Source organism: Corvus moneduloides, chromosome 29, assembly GCF_009650955.1.
Source record: "Corvus moneduloides isolate bCorMon1 chromosome 29, bCorMon1.pri, whole genome shotgun sequence".
Taxonomy (NCBI): domain Eukaryota; kingdom Metazoa; phylum Chordata; class Aves; order Passeriformes; family Corvidae; genus Corvus; species Corvus moneduloides.
Genome location: NC_045504.1, coordinates 2,091,553 through 2,110,800, shown reverse-complemented (window position 1 = coordinate 2,110,800; position 19,248 = coordinate 2,091,553). Strand labels below are relative to the sequence as shown.

General features: G+C 64.4%; 4 protein-coding genes and 1 long non-coding RNA gene across 8 annotated transcripts; 2 read left to right on the top strand and 3 right to left on the bottom strand.

The window, feature by feature from the left end:
* Positions 1-8: 8 nt before the first annotated feature.
* On the bottom strand, positions 9-3,127 carry JTB (jumping translocation breakpoint). 2 transcript variants are annotated; one of them, XM_032093311.1, is made up of 5 exons: positions 2,923-3,127; positions 2,790-2,839; positions 1,554-1,639; positions 1,379-1,458; positions 9-605 (listed from the first exon to the last, which is right to left on the bottom strand). In XM_032093311.1, exons 1-5 carry the CDS (start codon positions 2,982-2,984, stop codon positions 449-451), a joined length of 435 nt encoding a protein of 144 aa, XP_031949202.1. In that variant the 5' UTR covers positions 2,985-3,127; the 3' UTR covers positions 9-448. The 2 variants fall into 2 exon arrangements, with proteins under 2 accessions (XP_031949202.1, XP_031949203.1); XM_032093312.1 differs by having other exon boundaries at positions 2,805-2,839.
* A 531-nt stretch (positions 3,128-3,658) lies between these two features.
* RAB13 (RAB13, member RAS oncogene family) lies at positions 3,659-5,988 on the bottom strand. The gene is made up of 8 exons (XM_032093294.1): positions 5,801-5,988; positions 5,023-5,083; positions 4,880-4,940; positions 4,693-4,770; positions 4,514-4,603; positions 4,135-4,200; positions 3,951-4,001; positions 3,659-3,867 (listed from the first exon to the last, which is right to left on the bottom strand). The coding sequence occupies exons 1-8, from the start codon at positions 5,922-5,924 to the stop codon at positions 3,790-3,792; spliced, it is 609 nt and encodes a 202-aa protein (XP_031949185.1). The 5' UTR covers positions 5,925-5,988; the 3' UTR covers positions 3,659-3,789.
* Positions 5,989-6,375: 387 nt separating this feature from the next.
* Positions 6,376-8,436, top strand: RPS27 (ribosomal protein S27). Its single transcript, XM_032093316.1, has 4 exons — positions 6,376-6,479; positions 6,770-6,878; positions 7,700-7,810; positions 8,316-8,436. The coding sequence occupies exons 1-4, from the start codon at positions 6,420-6,422 to the stop codon at positions 8,342-8,344; spliced, it is 309 nt and encodes a 102-aa protein (XP_031949207.1). The 5' UTR covers positions 6,376-6,419; the 3' UTR covers positions 8,345-8,436.
* A 639-nt stretch (positions 8,437-9,075) lies between these two features.
* CTSS (cathepsin S) lies at positions 9,076-13,825 on the top strand. 2 transcript variants are annotated; one of them, XM_032093267.1, is made up of 8 exons: positions 9,076-9,240; positions 9,631-9,830; positions 10,087-10,206; positions 10,667-10,822; positions 10,896-11,120; positions 11,824-11,989; positions 12,420-12,522; positions 13,357-13,825. In XM_032093267.1, the coding sequence occupies exons 2-8, from the start codon at positions 9,705-9,707 to the stop codon at positions 13,454-13,456; spliced, it is 996 nt and encodes a 331-aa protein (XP_031949158.1). In that variant the 5' UTR covers positions 9,076-9,240; positions 9,631-9,704; the 3' UTR covers positions 13,457-13,825. The 2 variants fall into 2 exon arrangements, with proteins under 2 accessions (XP_031949158.1, XP_031949159.1); XM_032093268.1 differs by lacking the exon at positions 9,076-9,240 and adding an exon at positions 9,342-9,461.
* On the bottom strand, positions 10,485-12,421 carry LOC116436332. 2 transcript variants are annotated; one of them, XR_004236977.1, is made up of 2 exons: positions 12,290-12,421; positions 10,485-12,206 (listed from the first exon to the last, which is right to left on the bottom strand). It is a non-coding gene; the product is annotated as an uncharacterized LOC116436332 (long non-coding RNA). The 2 variants fall into 2 exon arrangements; XR_004236976.1 differs by having other exon boundaries at positions 10,485-12,155.
* Positions 13,826-19,248: the final 5,423 nt, after the last annotated feature.

The following is a 19,248-nucleotide window of genomic DNA, read 5'->3' as shown; positions in this document are numbered from 1 at the left end:
GCTCCAGGGTCATTAATCAGGATTTATTCCACATTCTGCTCCTAGAGTGGGTCCCCAGGGACCCTCAGGATGCTCCCAGGGTAGATCCCAGTGCCGGAGGAAACAGGGATGCCCCCATGAAACAAACACAGTGTCACTCCAGGAACAATGACCAGGATTTATTCCACATCCCTCTCCTGGAGTGGGACCCTGGGGACGCCCAGGATGATCCCAGAGCAGATCCCAGTGCTGGGGAGGACAGGGATCCTCCCCAAGGGACAAACACAGCATCACTCCGGGAGCAGCGACCAGGATTCATTCCACATCCCGCTCCGGGGAATCCCTTGGATGCTCTCCCAGGGCAGATCCCAGAGGGATTCCAGTTCCGAGCACCAAGGCAGGGGCTGCTTCTCCTGTGGCCACTCGGGGCGAGCGGAATTCCCGGCTCCAACCCCTCGGGAACCTCTGGCTAAATGGACTCGATCTGTTTGCGGACCTTCTCCAGCGCCCGCCGGTCCAGCACGCGCTGCCGCAGCACCACGAGCGCCGCCGCCGCCGCCGCCACGCCCAGAGCGGAGCCCACGAAGTGCCAGAACCGCTGCGCCTCCAGCGCGGCTGAGCGGCAGCTGCGGAGCACGGCCCGTGGGAATGCCGGCCCCGATCCCATGGGAATTCCCAGCCCCGATCCCACAGGAGCCCCAATGCTCTGATCCCACAGGAGCCCCAACGCCCCGATCCCATGGGAATTCCCAGCCCCGATCCCATGGGAATTCCCAGCCCCGATCCCACAGGAGCCCCAATGCCCCAATCCCATGGGAATTCCCAGCCCCGATCCCACAGGCGCCCCGAGCCCCTAATCCCACAGGAATTCCCAGCCCCAATGCCCCAAGTCCCCAAACCAATGTAATTCTGGGCCCAAATCCCAAAGGAATTCCCAGCCCCAATCCCACGGCAATTCCCAGCCCCAATCCCACAGGAGTCCCGAGCCCCTAATCCCACAGGAATTCCCAGCCCCAATGCCCCCAGTCCCCAAACCAGTGTAATTCTGGGCCCAAATCCCACAAAAGTTCCCAGCCCTGATCCCACGGCAATTCCCAGCCCCAATCCCATAAAAATGACCGTTCCCAGCCCCAATCCCACGGCAATTCCCAGCCCCAATCCCACAGGAGTCCCGAGCCCCTAATCCCACAGCAATTCCCAGCCCCAACCCCACACGAATGCCATTCCCAGCCCCGATCCCACAGCGATTCCCAGCCCCAACCCCACAAGAATGACCATTCCCAGCCCCGATCCCAAGGCAATTCCCAGCCCCAATCCCACACGAATGACCATTCCCAGCCCCAATCCCACAGGAGTCCCGAGCCCCTGATCCCACAGCAATTCCCAGCCCCACACCCACCTCTTGTACTCATCCCGGTGGGACGAGGCGCAGTTGATCCTCTCGATGAAGCCGGTGGGGCCGCAGGCCAGGATCGTCTTCTGCCAGCGCGGGGACGGAGGGGTCGGTCAGGGAGAGACCCCCGGGGTAAAGGGGGGACCCCAACCCCTCCCAGCCCCCGGGGACCCGCACTCACCATCTGGAAGCCGGAGCAGCGCGTGCACTCTTGGGCCACCACGAACTGCTCCACTCGCCAACACGGCGTGGCCACCGCGGGGCTCGCTGCGGGGGGATCCCGTCAGGGGGAACCGGCCGGGAGCCCCCCGTGACCGGACAGAGCCCCAGACCAAGACCCCAGCTACCGGACAGATCCCTCCCCCAGCCCACGATCTATCCCGCTTCGAGCCCGCCGGGACCAGACCGAGCCCCCCAAACCCCGGTCCGAGCCCCCCAGACCCCGGTCCGAGCCCCCGGAACCAGACCGAGCACCCCAAACCCCGGTCCGAGCCCTCCGGGACCAGACCGAGCACTCCAAACCCCGGTCCGAGCCCCCCAAACCCCGGTCCGAGCCCCCCAGACCCCGGTCCGAGCCCGCCGGGACCAGACCGAGCACCCCAAACCCCGGTCCGAGCCCCCCAGACCCCGGTCCGAGCCCCCGGAACCAGACCGAGCTCCCCAAACCCCGGTCCGAGCCCGCCGGGACCAGACCGAGCACCCCAAACCCCGGTCCGAGCCCCCCAGACCCCGGTCCGAGCCCCCGGAACCAGACCGAGCACCCCAAACCCCGGTCCGAGCCCGCCGGGACCAGACCGAGCACTCCAAACCCCGGTCCGAGCCCCCCAAACCCCGGTCCGAGCACCCCAGACCCCGGTCCGAGCCCGCCGGGACCAGACCGAGCACCCCAAACCCCGGTCCGAGCACCCCAAACCCCGGTCCGAGCCCCCGGAACCAGACCGAGCTCCCCAAACCCCGGTCCGAGCCCGCCGGGACCAGACCGAGCCCCCCAAACCCCGGTCCGAGCCCCCCAGACCCCGGTCCGAGCCCCCGGAACCAGACCGAGCACTCCAAACCCCGGTCCGAGCCCCCCAAACCCCGGTCCGAGCACCCCAGACCCCGGTCCGAGCCCCCGGAACCAGACCGAGCACTCCAAACCCCGGTCCGAGCCCCCCAAACCCCGGTCTGAGCACCCCAGACCCCGGTCCGAGCCCGCCGGGACCAGACCGAGCACCCCAAACCCCGGTCCGAGCACCCCAAACCCCGGTCCGAGCCTGCCGGGACCAGACCGAGCACCCCAAACCCCGGTCCGAGCCCCCCAGACCCCGGTCCGAGCCTGCCGGGACCAGACCGAGCACCCCAGACCCCGGTCCGAGCCCCCCAGACCCCGGTCCGAGTCCCCCGGGACCGTCCCAAACGCCGGCCCGGGCCCTCTCACCGGGCCGCTCCTCACTTGGCACCGCCGCCGCCGCCGCCGCCGCCGCCGGGCTGTGGGCACAGAAGCGCAGCCGTGAGGGCCCCGCACCGGGCCCGCTCCTCCCACCTCCCGGTTCCCCCCGGTCCCTCCTCACCGCAGCCCGCTCGGCACCGCGCTCAGCACCGCCAGCAGCACCGTGAGGCCGCCGGGCCCCATCGGGGCGCCGGGATCCGCCGGGAACCCTCAGGAAGCGCCGGGATCCTCCGGGAACTACCGGGCCCGGCCCCGCCGCGACGGCGGCGCCGCCATGTTGGAATCGCGGCGGGTACCGGGGAGGGACAGGCGGGGCCAATGGGAGAGGGGGCGTGGCCGGGAAAAGGGGCGCGGCTTTGACATAATTAGCGTGGACTGGGGTTTAATTAGGGGCGTGATTTGGATTGTAATTAGGGGCGTGGTTTGGGGATTAATTAGGGTCGTGGATATGGGTGAAGGGGAGGTGTTTTGTGTCCGTAGGACTCGGCCAGGGCTGGGGGCGTGGTCTTGAGGGTGGGCGTGGCTTCGCTGCGCGTTCCAGACGCGTGGCTCCCTGGGGGCGTGGCCTCGGTCCATATTTGGTGTTGTGGGCGTGGCTTGGGCGGGGCCTCGCCGCCGCCCGTCCCGGTCCCGATCCCGATCCCGATCCCGATCCCGATCCCGATCCCGGTCCCGATCCCGATCCCGGTCCCGGTCCCGATCCCGATCCCAGTCCCGATCCCGATCCCGATCCCAGTCCCGGTCCCGATCCTGGTCCCGATCCCGATCCCGATCCCGATCCCCATCCCCATCCCCATCCCCACCCTGACCACGTTCCGTCCCCTCCAACCCCCCGCAAAGAGATTCCGGAGCCGGGACAAGGCACAGCGGGGCTTTATGGCACGAGGAGGGAGGGGGGGCAGCCCCAAATCCCCCCCAAATTCCCCCCGGAGAGGCGCCTGCGCTGCCCCGGGGTTCCCGGGGGGGGTCTCGGGGGGGTCCCGAGCCCCTATCCCAGGGAGCATCTCCCGCCGGCCTTTTTGGGGGGGCCGGGCTCCAGCAGGGCCCTGCTGCTGCCGCCGGGGGGCTGCGAAGAGAGGGGGAGGGGGATGGTCAGTGAGGGTGGGGGTCCCCCGCCTGCCCCCCACCCCCAATCCCGGCCCAACTCACGGCTTTCCGGAAGGATTTGTGCAGGATGTCCCGTGCCAGCGTGCAGAAGGCCTGGAGGGGGGGACAGGGGGCTGCTCAGTGATGGGGGGCAGCGCCCAGGGACCCCCCCAGGAGGAGGGAGGGACCCCCGCCACCCCACCGAACTTGGGGGAGCAGCTCCCCCACCCCGGGACCCCCCCCTCACCTCCTCCACGTTCTCGCTGGACTTGGCGCTGGTCTCGAAGAAGCGAATCCCGTGTTCCTTCGCCAGCTGAGGGACCGCGACCCCCCTGTGATCCCCACGGAGCCCCCACAACCCTCCTGTGACCCCCCCCCCAGTCCCACAAACACCCCGAGTCCCACAGACACCCCCCAGCCCCATGGACTCCCCCAGAGCCCCATCCCCAAGACCCCCCAGCCCTCAGAACGCCCCAACCCCAGATTCCTCCAGACCCCCCGTTGCCCCACAGAGCCACCCCCCTCCCCCAGTCTCAGCCCCATGGACCCCCCCAGGCTCCCCCAGCACCCCGGGTCCCTCGCAGCCCCCCAGAGCCCCCCCAGACTCCCCCCGAGCCCCCGCCCACCTTCTCGGCCGCGTCCCGCTGCACTTTCCGCTTGCCCTCCATGTCGCACTTGTTGCCCAGGAGGAGCCGCTCGACCCCGGCCGAGGCGTTCTGGGGAGGGAGGGGAAAACACGGGCAGGACCCCCACGACCCTCCCCCGACCTCCCCCCCCTGCACCTCCCCAAAATCCCCCCACCCACCTCCTTGATGCTTTTCATCCAGTTCTGGATGTTCTCGAAGGATTTTTCGTCCGTGATGTCGTACACCAGGACGATGCCCTGAGGGGGATCGGGGGTCAGGGGGAGGCCCGGACCCCCTGCCCGCGGTTTTGGGGTGGGGTCCTCGCCCCCAGGGCCCCCCCTCCGAGATGCAGCCCCCTCCCCGTACCACGGCTCCGCGGTAATAGGCCGTGGTGATGGTTTTGAAGCGCTCCTGTCCCGCCGTGTCCCTGCGGAAACGGGGCGGTTTTGGGGATTTTGGGGGAATTTGGGGGTCCCACACCCTCCCCTGACCTCCCTCCGCCAACTCACCAGACCTGCAGCTTGATCTTCTTCCCATCGATATCCACAGTGCGGATCTTGAAGTCGATCCCTGGGGAAAAGGGAGGGGGGCACTGGGAGGGAGGGGGGAGCAGAACCGGTCCCCTCCCAGTGCTCCCAGTGCCGCTGTCCCGGCGCCCAGTAACCATCTGGCACCCCGGGAACGGGGGGGGCAAAATCCGGGACGGGGGGAATCCCGGGGAATCCCGGGGTGGGGGTTCCTCGAAGGGGGTCCCGATGGGGGGTTCTGGTGAGTTCCAGGGTGGGGGTCCCAGGGTGAAGGGTCCCGGAGGGTTTTGGGAGTCCCAGGACGGGGTGGTCCCGGTGAATCCCGGGATGGGGGTCCCGGTGGGTGCCAGGGTGGGGGTCCCGGTGGGGTCCCGGGTTGGAGGGTTCTGGGAGGGGTCCCGGTGGGTCCAAGTGGGGTCCCGGGGGATTCCAGAGAGGGGGGTCCCGGTGAATCTCTGCTGGGGGATCCCGGAAGGGTCCCAGGATGGGGGTCCCAGCGTGGGGGTCCCGGAGAATCTCGGTGGGTCCATTGGGAGGTCCTGGTGAATCCCGGAGGTTCCCAGTTGGGGACGGCCTCACTGGGGGGTCCCGGGGGGCCTCGGAGGGTCCCAGGTTTGGGGGGGGGGGGGGGTCTCATTGCGGGATCCCGGTGGGTCCCGGGTTGGGCGATCCCGGTGGGTCCCAGTTGGAGGGGGGGGGTGGATCCCGTGGGAAGGTCCCGATGGGGCGGGGGGGGGGGGGTCCCGGGGGTCCCACTCACCGATGGTGGAGATGTAGGTGCTGCTGAAGTTGTCCTCGGCGAAGCGGATGACGAGGCAAGTCTTGCCCACGCCGCTGTCCCCGATCAGCAGCAGCTTGAAGAGGTGGTCGTAGGCCTTGGCCATGGCCCCCGCCACCGCCCGCCGCCACCGGGACCGGCCCGGCCCCCCCCGGGCGGGGCCTGGCTGCGGCCCCGCCCTCCGCGGTGACGCCACGCCCTGGTGACGTCACAGCAAGGCTCGCCTGACGTCACGAGTCCGGTATGCCACTCCCAAGATGGCGCGGCCGCGACCTTCCCGGGATGGCGACGGTTCAAATGACCGACCCAAAATGGCGGGCGCGGAGCGGCCCTCCCAAGATGGCGGCAGCACAGCGACCTTCTCAAAATGGCGGAAACAGGAACGCCCGTACCAAGAATGAGGCACCTTCCCAAATTCCGACAGTGGAAACGACCGTCCCAAATGGCGGCACTAAGAAGGACCTTCCCCGAAGTGGCGAAACCTTTAACGACCTCCCCAAATGGTGGCTAAATGAGCGACCTTCCCAATATGGCGTTACCACCCTACCGTCCCAAGATGGCACCGCCCCACTTCCGCCCCTGGGGCCACCCCACAGCGGAAATGGCGGTGCGGGGCAGAGCCCGTCCCTTTCCGGTCCTTCACGCCGCCGCCGCCATGCCCGTGAGTGCGGCCCGACCCTGCTCTGGCGCTGTCGCCCCCGCGAGCCCCGCGGGACCGCGCCTGGCGGGGCCAGGGAGGGGCGCGAGGGCGCGGGGAAGGCGCAGGAGGGGCGGTGGGACCGGGGGCGCGCGGGGCGCTGGGGGCGAGGGGTGTGAAGGGGGGGGTGCGCCAAGATGGCGGCAGAGGCGTGAGGGGACGGGGGGGGGGGGGGGGGGGACGGGAGTGATCGCGGTGTCCCCGCGGTGTCCCCGCGGTGTCCCCTGGTCTGACCGATCGCCGTGTCCCCGCAGCTCGCCAAGGACCTGCTGCACCCGTCCCCCGAGGAGGAGAAGCGCAAGCACAAGAAGAAGCGGCTGGTGCAGAGCCCCAACTCCTACTTCATGGACGTCAAGTGCCCCGGTGGGCACCGGGGGCCTTCCAGGGTTCCCTCCCCGTGTCCCGGTGTTGTCCCCGCTCTCCCGCTGCCCTTCCCTGTGTCCTGAGGTCCCTCCACGTGTTTCCCCATGTCCCGACATCTCTTCCATGTGTCCCCCGGGTGTCTTGGGGTCCCCTTTTCGTGTCCCTCCACGTGTTTCTTTCCTTGTCCCGGTGTCCCTCCACGTGTCACGGGGTCCCTGCCGGTGTCCCCCTGGTGCCCTGGGCTTCCTCTCCACGTGTCGCGGGGTCCCTCCCGGGTGACTCTGGTGTCCCCCCCCCTTGGGTAACTCTGGTGTCTCCCCCTGGGTGACTCTGTTGTCCCCCCCGGGTGGCTCTGGTGTTCCCCTCTGGGTGACTCTGCTGTCCTCCCCAGTGACTCTGGTGTCCCCCCCTTGGGTGACTCTGCTGTCCCCCCTGGGTGACCCTGCTGTCCCCCCCTGGGTGACTCTGCTGTCCCCCTTGGGTGACTCTGTTGTCCCCCCTGGGTGACCCTGCTGTCCCCCCTGGGTGACTCTGCTGTCCCCCTTGGGTGACTCTGCTGTCCCCCCTGGGTGACCCTGCTGTCCCCCTTGGGTGACTCTGCTGTCCCCCCTGGGTGACTCTGCTGTCCCCTTGGGTGACTCTGTTGTCCCCCCTGGGTGACTCTGCTGTCCCCCCCTGGGTGACTCTGTTGTCCCCCCTGGGTGACTCTGCTGTCCCCTTGGGTGACTCTGTTGTCCCCCCTGGGTGACTCTGCTGTCCCCCCACGGGTGACTCTGCTGTCCCCCCTGGGTGACTCTGCTGTCCCCTCGCTGTCCCCACAGGCTGTTACAAGATCACGACCGTGTTCAGCCATGCCCAGACCGTGGTGCTCTGCGTGGGCTGCTCCACGGTGCTGTGCCAGCCCACGGGGGGCAAGGCCCGGCTCACCGAGGGTGGGTGACCCCGGGGGAGGGGGGGAGTTTTGGGAATCCCGGCGGATGGAGGGATCCGGGGCTGTTCCGTGGGGATGTGTCGCTCAAGGGGGGGCTTTGGGGGGATCTGGGAATCCTTGGGGGGAGGGGTAATTTTGGGACCCCGGTGGGGGGAACAGGGTGTGGGGAGGTTGTGGATGCTGTTGGAGGGAGTTGGAAGGCTGGGAAGGGCTGGTTCCTCCTTGGGGGCTGGGGGTTATGGAATTCCAGGGGGGATTGCGGGATCCCAGGGGGCTCATGGAAACTGGGAGGGGGTTGGTTTTCCCCTCAGGAGAGTTTTGGAATTCTTGGGGGGGTTGGAATCCCGGGGAGGGGTTCGGAATGGTGTCCATTTTGGGCTGAAATGTCTCCTCGGAGCCCTTGGCGGCAAATTCCCCAAAATTTGGGTTGGGAGACCTGGGATTCCCATTCCCAGACGGATGCAAAGACCCTACAGCATTCCCAGGTTTTCTGTTTTGTTTCCCAGGCTGCTCGTTCCGGCGGAAGCAGCACTGAGCGAGCCGGGATGTGACGGAGACGGGAATTCCGCCCGGTCCCTGTAGCCCCTTCCGCTTCCCACCAATAAATTTTGGATAAAATACCCAAAATGGGTCAGTTCTGGTTCTTGGCTGCAGGGACAGCGGGATTCATGGGGTTTGGGGAAGGAATTCCTTCCCTGTGAGGGACCGGGATGGGTTATCCAGGGAATTTGTGGCTGCCCTCATCCCTGGCAGTGTCTGAGCTGAGGTGTCCCTGCTGTGGACATGATCCGTGGGCTCATTCCATGATTCCTGAGGAATCCAGGTGCAGCTGGTGCCACAACCACCTTGGGGTGGGACAAATCTTCCCTCCTGTCCCCCCCTTGGATGCTCCAGCTGGATTCCATGGGAATTCCACGCGGATAAACCTTTTCTGGCTGTGGTTTAATGGGAATAACTGGGAATATTCGTGTCTCTGGTCCTAACGTGGATCCTCTTCCCATCCATATTTTCCCATCCAAAAGGGAATAACTGGGATGTTTCCCTCGGATCTGGCTCTGGTGGGATCAGGGCTGGGGTGAGCCTGGACCTGAGATGGATTTTGGGATTCCCCCCCCCCCCCACTCCAGCTCCAGTGGGAGCCTCATCCCTGATTTTTGGGGTACTGCAAGGACAAGTCCCCTCCCCCGGCTGCTTTCCGGAGCCGCCAGCCCCTGTACCCACCCCGGATCTGAAGCGAAATCAAAATCGGGACTTTCGGTTCCTCATTCCCTCATTTCCTGGCTCGTGATTTCTCCCTGAGGCACCAGCACCGAGCACCCCAAATCCCGGAGGGTCCCAGCGCTGGGAACGCTCCGGAGCCATCCCCGGATCCCCCTCCCCGAGCCCCGCCTGGCGCTGGAAGTCGGAGCCCTTCCGGAGCAGCTTTTGGAGGTGATTTGAGCCGGTTTTGTGTTTTAAACCCCTCCCCCCAGGAGCGCTTTGAGGAAGTAAAACTCGGGGGGGGAAAGTGGATTGGTGTGGATTTGGGATCTGTCTTACCCTGAGCTTCCTCTTGGATTGTGGGATTGTCGGTGTATCCCGTCCTGGAGGGCATCGGTTGGATAAAACCAAGGAATTTGGGGATTTTTTTGGGCAGGGATTTGTCCCAGCAGGTACCGGGAGGGTCCCCAGGACAGGGCGGCTCCGATGTGTCCGGGCCTGTCCTCACGGACACGGGGCTGGCTCCCAGATTGTCCCCTCGAGGGAATTTTGGGATGCGTGTCCGGGCGGGCGGGTGGCATCACCAGGTCACCGGGGTGTTGTTGTCACCTCCCTGCCCAGACCGGATTTGTCACTGAGGGGTCAATCCCGGCTCCGAGTCCTCGGCTCCCGGCGTTCCCTCTCCGAATCCTGGGATGGAGCCGCTGGCTCCCGTCGCCCTGCTGGCCCTATTGGGGCTGGCACTGGGACACCCCGACCCTGCACTGGACCAGCACTGGGAGCTCTGGAAAAAATCCTACGGAAAGGAATACAAGCCCCAGGTGGGAATGTCACGGGGGGGGGGGGGGGGTGGGGGGCCGGGGGGTGTCCAAGGGGTCCTGGAGTGTCCTGGGAATATCCCAGGATTTCCTGGGGTTCTCCTGGGGGGTGACCACCACTCGGAGAAGATCCGCTGGCACTGCTGGTCCCTGGGGATGATCCACCTGGAGCTCCCAACAGCCGTTACTGGGATGAACTGGGGCGGGATGGCTCCGGAGGGGCCGTCCTGGGTCTCACAGGGCCCCGCTGGAATTCCAGGAGGATTCCCTCCGTCGCCTGACGTGGGAGAAGAACCTGTGGCTGGTGACGCTCCATAACCTGGAGCATTCCCTGGGGCTGCGCTCCTACACGCTGCGAATGAACCACCTGGGAGACATGGTGGGTGCGGGAAGCAACTTCCAGCCCTCTGGAATTCCCCCCGGAGGGCGGCTGAACCGGGATATCAGTGGGTCCGGGGTGGGAAAACTCCCGACATCCCCCTCAGCCCATCCTTGTGGGATCCAGGGATGGGCTGCTCCGGAATTCCGTGAGGAAAGAACTCCTTGGGGTGGGATTTGGGGCACACGGAGCCGTCCTGGTCATTTGGGATGTTTATGGATCATCCCTCTTCCGTGTCCCAAAGTTGAGATGGGGTTTAATGACCGAGCTTCCAGGGATTTGAGGAGCTGGAGCTGAGCTTTTAATTTTCTGATGAAAATCTGGAAATTAAATGGAAAAGAACCAAGGAGTTGAGGATTCCCCAAACCCAACTCTACCACCTCGGAATTCCCACTCCGACACCTCCAGCTGGTGTTCACAGAGAGCAGGAATCACCCGCTGGAATTTTCCTTCCCCCCAGACCAGCGAGGAGGTGGCGGCTTCGCTGACGGGGCTCCAGGTCCGTCCTCGTCCCCGTCGGAATTCCGCATTCCAATCCCAATCCCGGCCCGTCGGTGACATCCCGGAGGCGCTGGACTGGCGGGACAAGGGATGCGTGACCGAGGTGAAGAACCAGGTGAGCCTCGCCCCGGGATCCTCCCGGCCATCCCTGGGGCAGCTCCTGAGCCTCTCCCGGCTTCTTTTCCCAGGGCGCCTGCGGATCCTGCTGGGCTTTCAGCGCCGTGGGAGCTCTGGAAGCGCAGGTGAAGCTGAAAACCGGGAATTTGGTGTCTCTGAGCGCCCAGAACTTGGTGGATTGCTCCGGGATGTACGGGAACAAGGGCTGCGCCGGGGGCTTCATGACGGAGGCGTTCCAGTACATCATCGACAACGGCGGCATCGAGTCCGAGGAATCTTATCCCTACACGGCTCAGGTGGGCCTGGAAGCGCTTGGAAAACTCCAGGAAAACGCATGGAAGTGCTGTGGCAGCTCGCTCTGTTCCTGCTTTCCTTCCTCCCCCTCCTCCTCCTCCTCCTCCTCTCCCACCCCATTCCCTCTTCCCGGGTTTCCCGGTGGCACCTTTGCTCCTCATCCAAACCCATCCCAGGATCCTCGGGACTATTTTGAGGGGAATGACTGGACCAGGAGATGGAATTCCTACCTGGTTATTTCACCATTCCTCGGGACACGAGCTGGAGGGGAGGAAAAAATGGGTCAGGAGCCTCCCGAAAACACGATCCTGGGAAATGGGTCAGAGCAACAACAGCTCCATCCAAGGAAAAGTGGGATTTAACTCTCCAAATGTGGAGCTACAGAGGGAAAAGCTGCCGTTCCTGGAGTCCAGAAGTGGATGGGGAGGATGAGGATGGAGACTCCAGGGAAGAGGAGGATGAAGACGGAGGCTTGTGCTGGTTTTAGTTAGGATTGCGAAGGGAATCCCAACCTTAGAGAAGGGGCTGGAGCGATGTTTTTGAGGAAAAAGGGCGGAGAATCCTCTGGGAAAGGTTGGGCTGAGGATCCTCCAGGAACCTCCATAATCCATATCTAGAAACCCTCGATCCGAACAAACCCGTGGAGCCCGGGGTGGGGTTGGGAACGTCCCCGGATTCCGCCGGCTCATTCCCGTTTCCCGGCAGAACGGGACGTGCCGCTACAACGCCTCGGCCCGCGCCGCCTCCTGCTCCCGCTTCGTAGAGCTGCCCCAGGGTGACGAGGCCGCGCTCAGGGACGCCGTGGCCACCGTGGGCCCCGTGGCCGTGGCCATCGACGCCACGCGGCCCAGCTTCTTCCTCTACCACTCCGGTGAGGGCTCCGGCCGGGATATCGGGGAATCGGGCGGGATTCGGGAAGTTGGGGGTTCATTCCTGGAGGGAGGCTGGGATGGGATGGGCTTTAGGGCTCTTCCAGCCCAAGCTGTGATTCCGTGATGGGGCAAAGCCCATTCCGTGCGTTCTTCCAGCTTGGGCACCTTCCGGGACAGCGGGAATTGGGTGGGATTTGGGAAGTTGGGGGTTCATTCCTGGAGGGAGGTTGGAACACGGGATGGGGGTGGTCTTTGAGGTCTTCAGGGCTCTTCCAACCCAAACCCAAACCCAAACTCACCTTCTTCCGTTCTTTCAGCCCCTGTTGTGAGGAAACCTTCGGAATTTGGGTGGGATTTGGGAGGTTAGGGGTAAATTCCTGGAGGGAGGCTGGGATCGGTGGGAATTCCGGGTTTTCCCCCCACTTCCAGGGGTGTACGACGACCCCCAGTGCTCGCAGGAGGTGAACCACGGGGTGGTGGTGGTGGGATACGGCTCCCTGGACAACAAGGAATATTGGCTGGTGAAGAACAGGTAAACCCTTGAGATCCACCGGGAATCCTGGAATATTCCTGGCTGCAAGGGACCCACAAAGATCAGAGTCCAATTCCCAGCCCTGGAAACCCCCAAACTCCCAGCTTGTCCCTCAGGGCCTTTTCCAGGTGCTTCTTGGCCCATGGAAAGGTTGGAATGATGATCCATAAGGTCCATTCCCAACCCAACCCGCTCCAGAATTCCACGATTTTCTGTTTGGAGCTGCCCAAATCTGTGGGGTTCCGTGGTGGCCTTGGCAGCCTTGGACTTTGTGATTTCCAAGGGCTTTTCCAACCCAAACTTCCAGGCTTCTGGTGCTTTCTCCTGTAAGAACAAGGATTAAGCCACCCCAAATTCCCAGCAATCCCCATGGCGGCACATTCCGAGCGGAGAATGTCACTCCAACACCCCCAAAATGCCACTTTTCCTTCACCGGGAGGGCCCTGGAGGATTCTGGCTGCATCCAGAAACTCCTAAAGGGTAAAAAAATCCCAGAAATCAATCCAGGTGCTGCTCCAGCGGGAAAATAACTGGGAGAACTGAATAAATGGAAGAGCAGAGGGGAAGTGTGGGGAGCAGGAATCACTTCCCAGGGCTCATTCCTCAATCCTGGTCCCTCGCACCCGATTCCAAACTGGGATGAGGCTCCTTTTCCCACCCCGGAACTCTTTTCCAACCTCCACAATCCCACGATCCCGTAAGGGAACACGGGACTAGAAATCCCACAAATCCATTAATTCAGCCCCGAATCCGCCACTCCTCTCCCAGAAAAAACAGACAAAAAAATTCCCCAGGAATTGAGTTTTTCCCCATCTCTGTTCCCCCTTCCCAAAGCTGGGGCATCCATTTTGGAGACGCGGGATACATCCGGATGATCCGGAACGCCTCCAACCACTGCGGCATCGCCAGCTACGCCTCCTACCCGCTGATTTAGCCGGATCCGCGCTCCGGACACGATCCCAAGGCTCCAGTTGTCCGTGGATCCCATCCTGGCAGGGATTCTTCCACTTCCAGGGTCGCTTCCCAGCGCCGCGGTCGGATCCACGGGCTGGGAGGGAATCCTGGGGGGTGTGGGAGGTGGGAATGTCGGTGGTGGTTATCCGGGGAATTCTGCAGGGGGGAATTTGGAGGTTTGGGAGTGAAGTTGTGCTTCCTGCAGGGGTTGGGCACAGGGATCACAGGGGTCGTGGGTTCGTCCCTCCGGAGCTGCTGCGGTGCCGGCCATCGCCTTCTCTCCGTGTGACGCTGCTGGAATTGCAAACATTCCGTGGAAAATAAAAAGATTGCGTTCGCTGCCTCAAAATCCCGATGTTTGGGGATAATCCCACCCTCCCCCCCCCCCAAAAAAATCCAATATTTGGTGCCTCCGTGGTGGCTCCGGTCACCCCACAGCCAAGAATTCCGTGTTGGTGGATGGAGATCCCGAGGGAACAGTGTCCCTTTGTCCCTGAACAATGTCCCGGGGCTGGAATTCCTCACCCCCTCATCCCACCCCTCGCTCGGAATCCAGGGTGCCGGGAATCTCCTCACCGGGATGAGAGGTAAGGATGATCCCACCGGGATCTGGCTCCTGGTGCCGCTCCCGTGGGATTTAGAGCTGGAAAAGGGTGAATTCCCAGCGGCCGGATTGGGAGTTTAGGGCAGGTTTTGTTGGGAAAACAATGGGAAAAGGAGTTGTCCCTGTTGTATCCCAAATCCTGGTGCTCCTGAGCCTGGCACTGGGGTGGAGCTGTGGGATCGGGCAGGATGAGACCCCCGAGGGGACCCCGGTGAGGAAGAGCCGGTTCCAGAATCCCTTTGGAAATCATGGAATGATTAAGGTTGGAAAAGACCTCGGAGGTCATGGACTCCGCCTGGAATATTTCCGGCGTTTTGGGGTCTCGGCTCCTTGGAAGGAGTTTTTGTCCGACCACGGAATCACGGCTTGGGTTGGAAAGGACCCAAAGACCCATTCCAGCCTCCCTTCAGGAATTTAAACCCCATCTTCCCAAATCCCACCCTAATCCCAAAGGTTTATGTGCGGAGGACTCCGGGGCGGACCCGCGGAACCAGGAAACGCGGAGCCAAAACTGAAACCCCAAAACTTGGGAAAAGGCTCATTCCCTGCCCTGGAACCTGGGACGGGGACCTGACAAAATCCCTGGAAAACCTTTGGAGCTCGACGGGAGCGGGCAGGGTTCGGAGCCGCCGCCGGATCCCGGGAGGTGTCACCTCCTGGCACCTCCCGAATCCCGCGCAAAGGTCCCCGTTCCGCCCGTTTGTTTAAACAAACACATTCCCGGCGGGACAAATCCCGAGGAATATCCAGGAGGGACACGGAGCTCAGGGGTCAGGTTAGCTCCGGGCTGGGGAATTGGGGATTTTCCTGGGATTTCTGCTGGCGGTGACGGATCCGAGACACCCCGGCCGAGGGTTGCGGGAGCTTTGCTGCGCTCCCGGAGCTTTTCCATGCTCCCGAATATTCCTGGAAGTGGGAATTGCAGCCCGCCGGGGGTGCTGAGAGCCCGCAGGTGCCTCCGGAGCGGGATGGAGTTAATCCGGCCGGGATTGACTCGTTCCACGCTGGCTTTTCCCAGGAAATGAAATCCCGCCTGGATCCGCCTGTGCTGGGATTGTCCAAGGTGTGTGATCCGTCCGGAACCGGGACCAGGTGGGGATGTGGGGGCAGCCCCATGGATTTGGGATTCAGCCCCACGGATGTGGGGTTCCGCCGGCAGCGGGGTTGGAAAACTGGGAAAACTCCGGGGAGGTGGGGGGAGGAGGAATTCCTGCCCTTGGAGCGGGGAAACTGAGGCACGGAGTCACCCCCCCCCCCCCCCCCCCCGCTCTGCCCTGCGGTGCTCTGGGGGTGCCCAGCTCCTCCCCGCCGCTGGATTATCCATAAATCCCACGGGAAGCACCTCCGGGAGTCGGGAAGAGGCCGTTTGACCCCCGAGGGGGACCCGGGGGTTGTTCCTGATCCCTAAAAACCTCTGGAAAAGGGAATCGGGGGATGCCGAGGGCTGTGGGGGAGGGTGGGAAGAGGCAGCGGTGCCGGATTTGGGGAATGGGAGCGGCACCCCCGGCGCCGGGATCTGCGGGAAAAGGGTTAACAGGGAAAAGGATCTGGTTCGCCAAGTGGTTCCTGGTTTGTTTGGAGTGTGGGAGAGGAGGGGGAGGGGGCGCAGGGCTGGGACCCCGGGAATCGGGAATCTCCGGGCTGGGAATCGGGAATTGGGAATTTCCGGGTTGCATGGAGCTCACCCTCCCCTCCCCGCCCCCCGCCCCATCGCCCGCAGGTAGGTCCGGGGTGACCTGGGGTGACCTGGGGTGTCCTGGGGGTGGCCCGAGACCCCCAGAGCTCCCCCTGAGCCCTCCCCCCTCAACCCCTCCGGTCCCACTGTCACCTCTGTGGCCACCCCAGGGCCACCACCCAGACCCTTCCCCGGTGTCCCGGACGCTCCACTGGGACACGGGACCCCCCCCGCCCGCTCCACTGGGACACGGGACCCTCCCCGGTCACTCCAATGGGACACGGGACCCCCCCGGTCACTCCACTGGGACACGGGACCCCCCCCGGTCACTCCAACGGGACCCCCCCCGGTCACTCCACTGGGACACGGGATCCCCCCCGCCCGCTCCAATGGGACACGGGACCCCCCCCGCCCGCTCCAATGGGACACGGGACCCCCCCCGTCCCCCCGAGGTCGCGACCCTCGAGTCCTTCCCTCGTCCCTCCGCTCCCAACATCCCCCTGGATGGCCGCTGGTTGTTCCCTGATGCTGCCGGACAATCCAGGATTTCCTGGGCAAATCCTGGGAGCAGCCGCTGTCCCCCCCCCCCCCCCCACATTCCGCGTCACCCCCGGCTCCGAGCCCCTCCGGCACCGCGATGGCTCCGCGCTTCCTCTTCTGGAGCGGGAATCCAAGCGGGAATTCCGGCTGGGTCCCAAGAGATGCTGGGAAGAGTGGGATGGGGTGCGGTGGCACCCGCGGTGCCCTCCCCCCGGGATTGGGGACACCTGATCCCGACCCGCTCCACTCCAAGGATGAGTTTGGCCGTTCCCAGCTCCCCAAAATCCCCGTCCTGGGAGCTGCGCCGTTATCCCGCTGTTCCCGCATCCCATCCGGGATCCAAACCCGCCCGAGCAGCGACTCCCGGCCGCTCTCCACCAACATTTCGGGGGCTGCCCCCAGGGTCAGGATTTGGGGGGAGCTGCTCCAGGATCCCGTCCCTTTCCCAGCCATCTCCCTGCTCCGGAGCATCCTGAGGTTCCCAACTGGTTCTGGGAAGTTCCCGGGCATCCCGGTTGCTTTTCTGGGCACCTGGATGAGCCCGGGAGCCCCAAAATCTCCGGAGGCTCGCGGATTTCTGGGAAGAGGTTTTCCCAGCGGGAGCTGCCCTGGAGCGGTGGCCACGCTCCGCTCGGCATTTTTTTAGGATTCCATATTTATTTATTTCTTATTCCACGTTTGCGGCCGATCCCCGGCAGATCCAAGGGCAGATCCACAAAGGAAAGCGGGGTTTTTTTTTTTTTATTTATCAGCTGACCGGGCTGGGAATGTAAAAACAGGAAAACGGCTGAGCTCATCCCAGCTCATCCCAGCTCATCCCAGTCCCCTCCCTGTCCCCAGCGGGGTGAGTCTGGCCAGGGTCAGGGCAGGAGATGCCAGCCCGGGAATGGTGTCGGGATTTGGGGATTGTGGGACCGGAGCCATGGGATGGGGCACGGGGATCGGGAGGATCCACTGGGAGCAGCCCGGGATCCACCTGGATCAGGGCAAGGAAGGGAGGACGCGGTCCAAGCAGGAGCAGCCAGGTTGGGATGCTCGGGGGGTGTCGGGGTTCTGGGAGAGATGTTGGGATTCTCAGGGGATGTCGGGATTTCGGGAAGGGTGTCGAGATTCCCAGGAGTTTCCAAGTCTCACGTGGCCTTTTAGGGGGGCCACGGCCAAGCTGAAATCCCCCAGATCCCATCTCAGATCTCACCCCAAAACCTGCTCAGATCCCATCTCAGATCCCACCCCAAATCTCTCCCTATTCCCATCCCACAACCCCTCCCGGCCCATCCCAAATCCACCCCAGATCCCATCCAAGGTCCCATCCCAGATCCCAGCTGCTCCCTGGACTAAACCCAGATCCCTCAAAGCCCCCTGAGCCCCCTCTCCCGAGGTCCGGGGGGGGGGGGGGTTATCCCTCCCCTCAGGAGGTGGGAATTTTTGGGGGTTGGATGAGCTGCGTCCTTGCGGGGTCCCCCTGTGGCAGGAGGGCCCCATTCCCATTCCCATTCCCATTCCTGCTCCACATCCCCCTTCCCAGCCGCTCTCATCCCGGTTAAATTCTTGTGAGTTTAATGAGTAACCAGGAGAGCTCGACCTCGGGGTGGGGGGCTTTGAGTGTCCCATTTTCCCCCCCCGGGGGGGTTTGGGGACCCTCCAGCGCCGCGGGGACACAGCCGGGAATGGGAATGTCCCCCCCTGCTCCGGAGGGGCGGGGAGGGGGCGCAGGGCTCGGCTGAGACCCCCCCAAATTCATCTCACGGCCGGGCTGAGCCCCCTCCCCGACCCCTCCGCGTCCCCTTCCCACAGCGTCCGGCCCTGAGCGGCACCGGGAGCCCCCCCATATCCTGGAGCCCCCCCACATCCTGGAGCCCCCCGACATCACCCTGAGGCCCTGCGGGGGGGTCCCCGCGGGGGTCGCGCCCCCGAGGCGCCGCTGTGTGTCCGTCCTGGAGCCTGGCACGGCCTGGGATGAGGAGGAGGAGGAGGAGGAGGAGGAGGAGGAGGAGGAAGAGCGATTTCCCGGGGTGTCCCTGCGGAGATCCAGGACGCTCCGCGGCTCCCTGGATCCTTTCCGCCGGCACAGCTGGGAACCGGGCAAGGAGCCGCGGGGGATCCCCGGCTATGACCAGCTCAGGTAGGGGGGACCCCCGTGTCACCACCCCCCCCCCAACCCTGACCCCCAAATCCAGGCGTGGGAACCTCCCATGTCCCTGTCCCCCATCCCGAGACCCCCAAATCCAGGCGTGGGAACCTCCCATGTCCCTGTCCTCCATCCCGACACCCCCAAATCCAGGCGTGGGAACCTCCCATGTCCCTGTTCCCCCATCCCGAGACCCCCAAACCCAGGGGTCAAGGACCATCCTGTGTCCCTGAGCCCTCTAAATCCATGGATTGAGACCCTCCGTGCATCCCTGCCTCACTGAGGACACCCCCAAATTCCTGCTCACCCCTCGGGGACGGGTCCTGGTTTTGGGGTGTCCCCCCAGCTGAAGGTCCCTGTGTCCCCCCCCTCCACCAGCGAGAGCCCCGAGCTCGGCTCCAGCACGGAGCAGCTGGGGGGGCTCTGCCGGCGCCGCCGGGACCCCCGGAGAGCCCCCCTGGTCCACAGCAGCGATGACCTGGACTCGCTGCTCTCCCAGGACGAGGAGGACGAGGCCGATGTGAAGCGGGCACAGGTGGGACCCTCCTGTCACCTCGGGGGTCACCCAGCACCCACCTGAGCCGGGAGGGGAGTGGGGACCCCCGGAGAGGGGATGGCTGTGAGAAAGTGGCATCCTGGTGGTTTTGCCATCATCTTGGGTGGCTTTGTCATCGTCCTGGTGGCTTTGTCATCACCCCGAGTGGTTTTGTCATCGTCCTGGTGGCTTTGCCATCATTTTAGGTGACCTTGTCATCGTTTTGAGTGGCTTTGCCGTCATCCAGGGTGCCTTTGCCATTGTCCTGGGGGGTTGCCATTGTCCTGAGT

Excerpts from the sequence above, each read along its gene's own strand:
- JTB (XM_032093311.1), bottom strand. The coding sequence starts at position 2,984 with ATGGGGCCCGGCGGCCTCACGGTGCTGCTGGCGGTGCTGAGCGCGGTG. Across the intron at positions 2,840-2,922 it reads GCGGTGCCGAGCGGGCTGCG|CCCGGCGGCGGCGGCGGCGG; the intron begins GTGAGGAGGGAC and ends CTGTGCCCACAG. Across the intron at positions 606-1,378 it reads CACCGGGATGAGTACAAGAG|CTGCCGCTCAGCCGCGCTGG; the intron begins GTGGGTGTGGGG and ends CGTGCTCCGCAG.
- RAB13 (XM_032093294.1), bottom strand. The coding sequence starts at position 5,924 with ATGGCCAAGGCCTACGACCACCTCTTCAAGCTGCTGCTGATCGGGGAC. Across the intron at positions 4,201-4,513 it reads AGCGGGACGCGGCCGAGAAG|CTGGCGAAGGAACACGGGAT; the intron begins GTGGGCGGGGGC and ends GCGGTCCCTCAG. Across the intron at positions 3,868-3,950 it reads ACAAATCCTTCCGGAAAGCC|CCCCCCGGCGGCAGCAGCAG; the intron begins GTGAGTTGGGCC and ends CTCTCTTCGCAG.
- RPS27 (XM_032093316.1), top strand. The coding sequence starts at position 6,420 with ATGGCGGTGCGGGGCAGAGCCCGTCCCTTTCCGGTCCTTCACGCCGCC. Across the intron at positions 6,879-7,699 it reads CATGGACGTCAAGTGCCCCG|GCTGTTACAAGATCACGACC; the intron begins GTGGGCACCGGG and ends CTGTCCCCACAG. Across the intron at positions 7,811-8,315 it reads CAAGGCCCGGCTCACCGAGG|GCTGCTCGTTCCGGCGGAAG; the intron begins GTGGGTGACCCC and ends TTTGTTTCCCAG.
- CTSS (XM_032093267.1), top strand. The coding sequence starts at position 9,705 with ATGGAGCCGCTGGCTCCCGTCGCCCTGCTGGCCCTATTGGGGCTGGCA. Across the intron at positions 11,121-11,823 it reads CTTATCCCTACACGGCTCAG|AACGGGACGTGCCGCTACAA; the intron begins GTGGGCCTGGAA and ends GTTTCCCGGCAG. Across the intron at positions 11,990-12,419 it reads CTTCTTCCTCTACCACTCCG|GGGTGTACGACGACCCCCAG; the intron begins GTGAGGGCTCCG and ends CCCCACTTCCAG.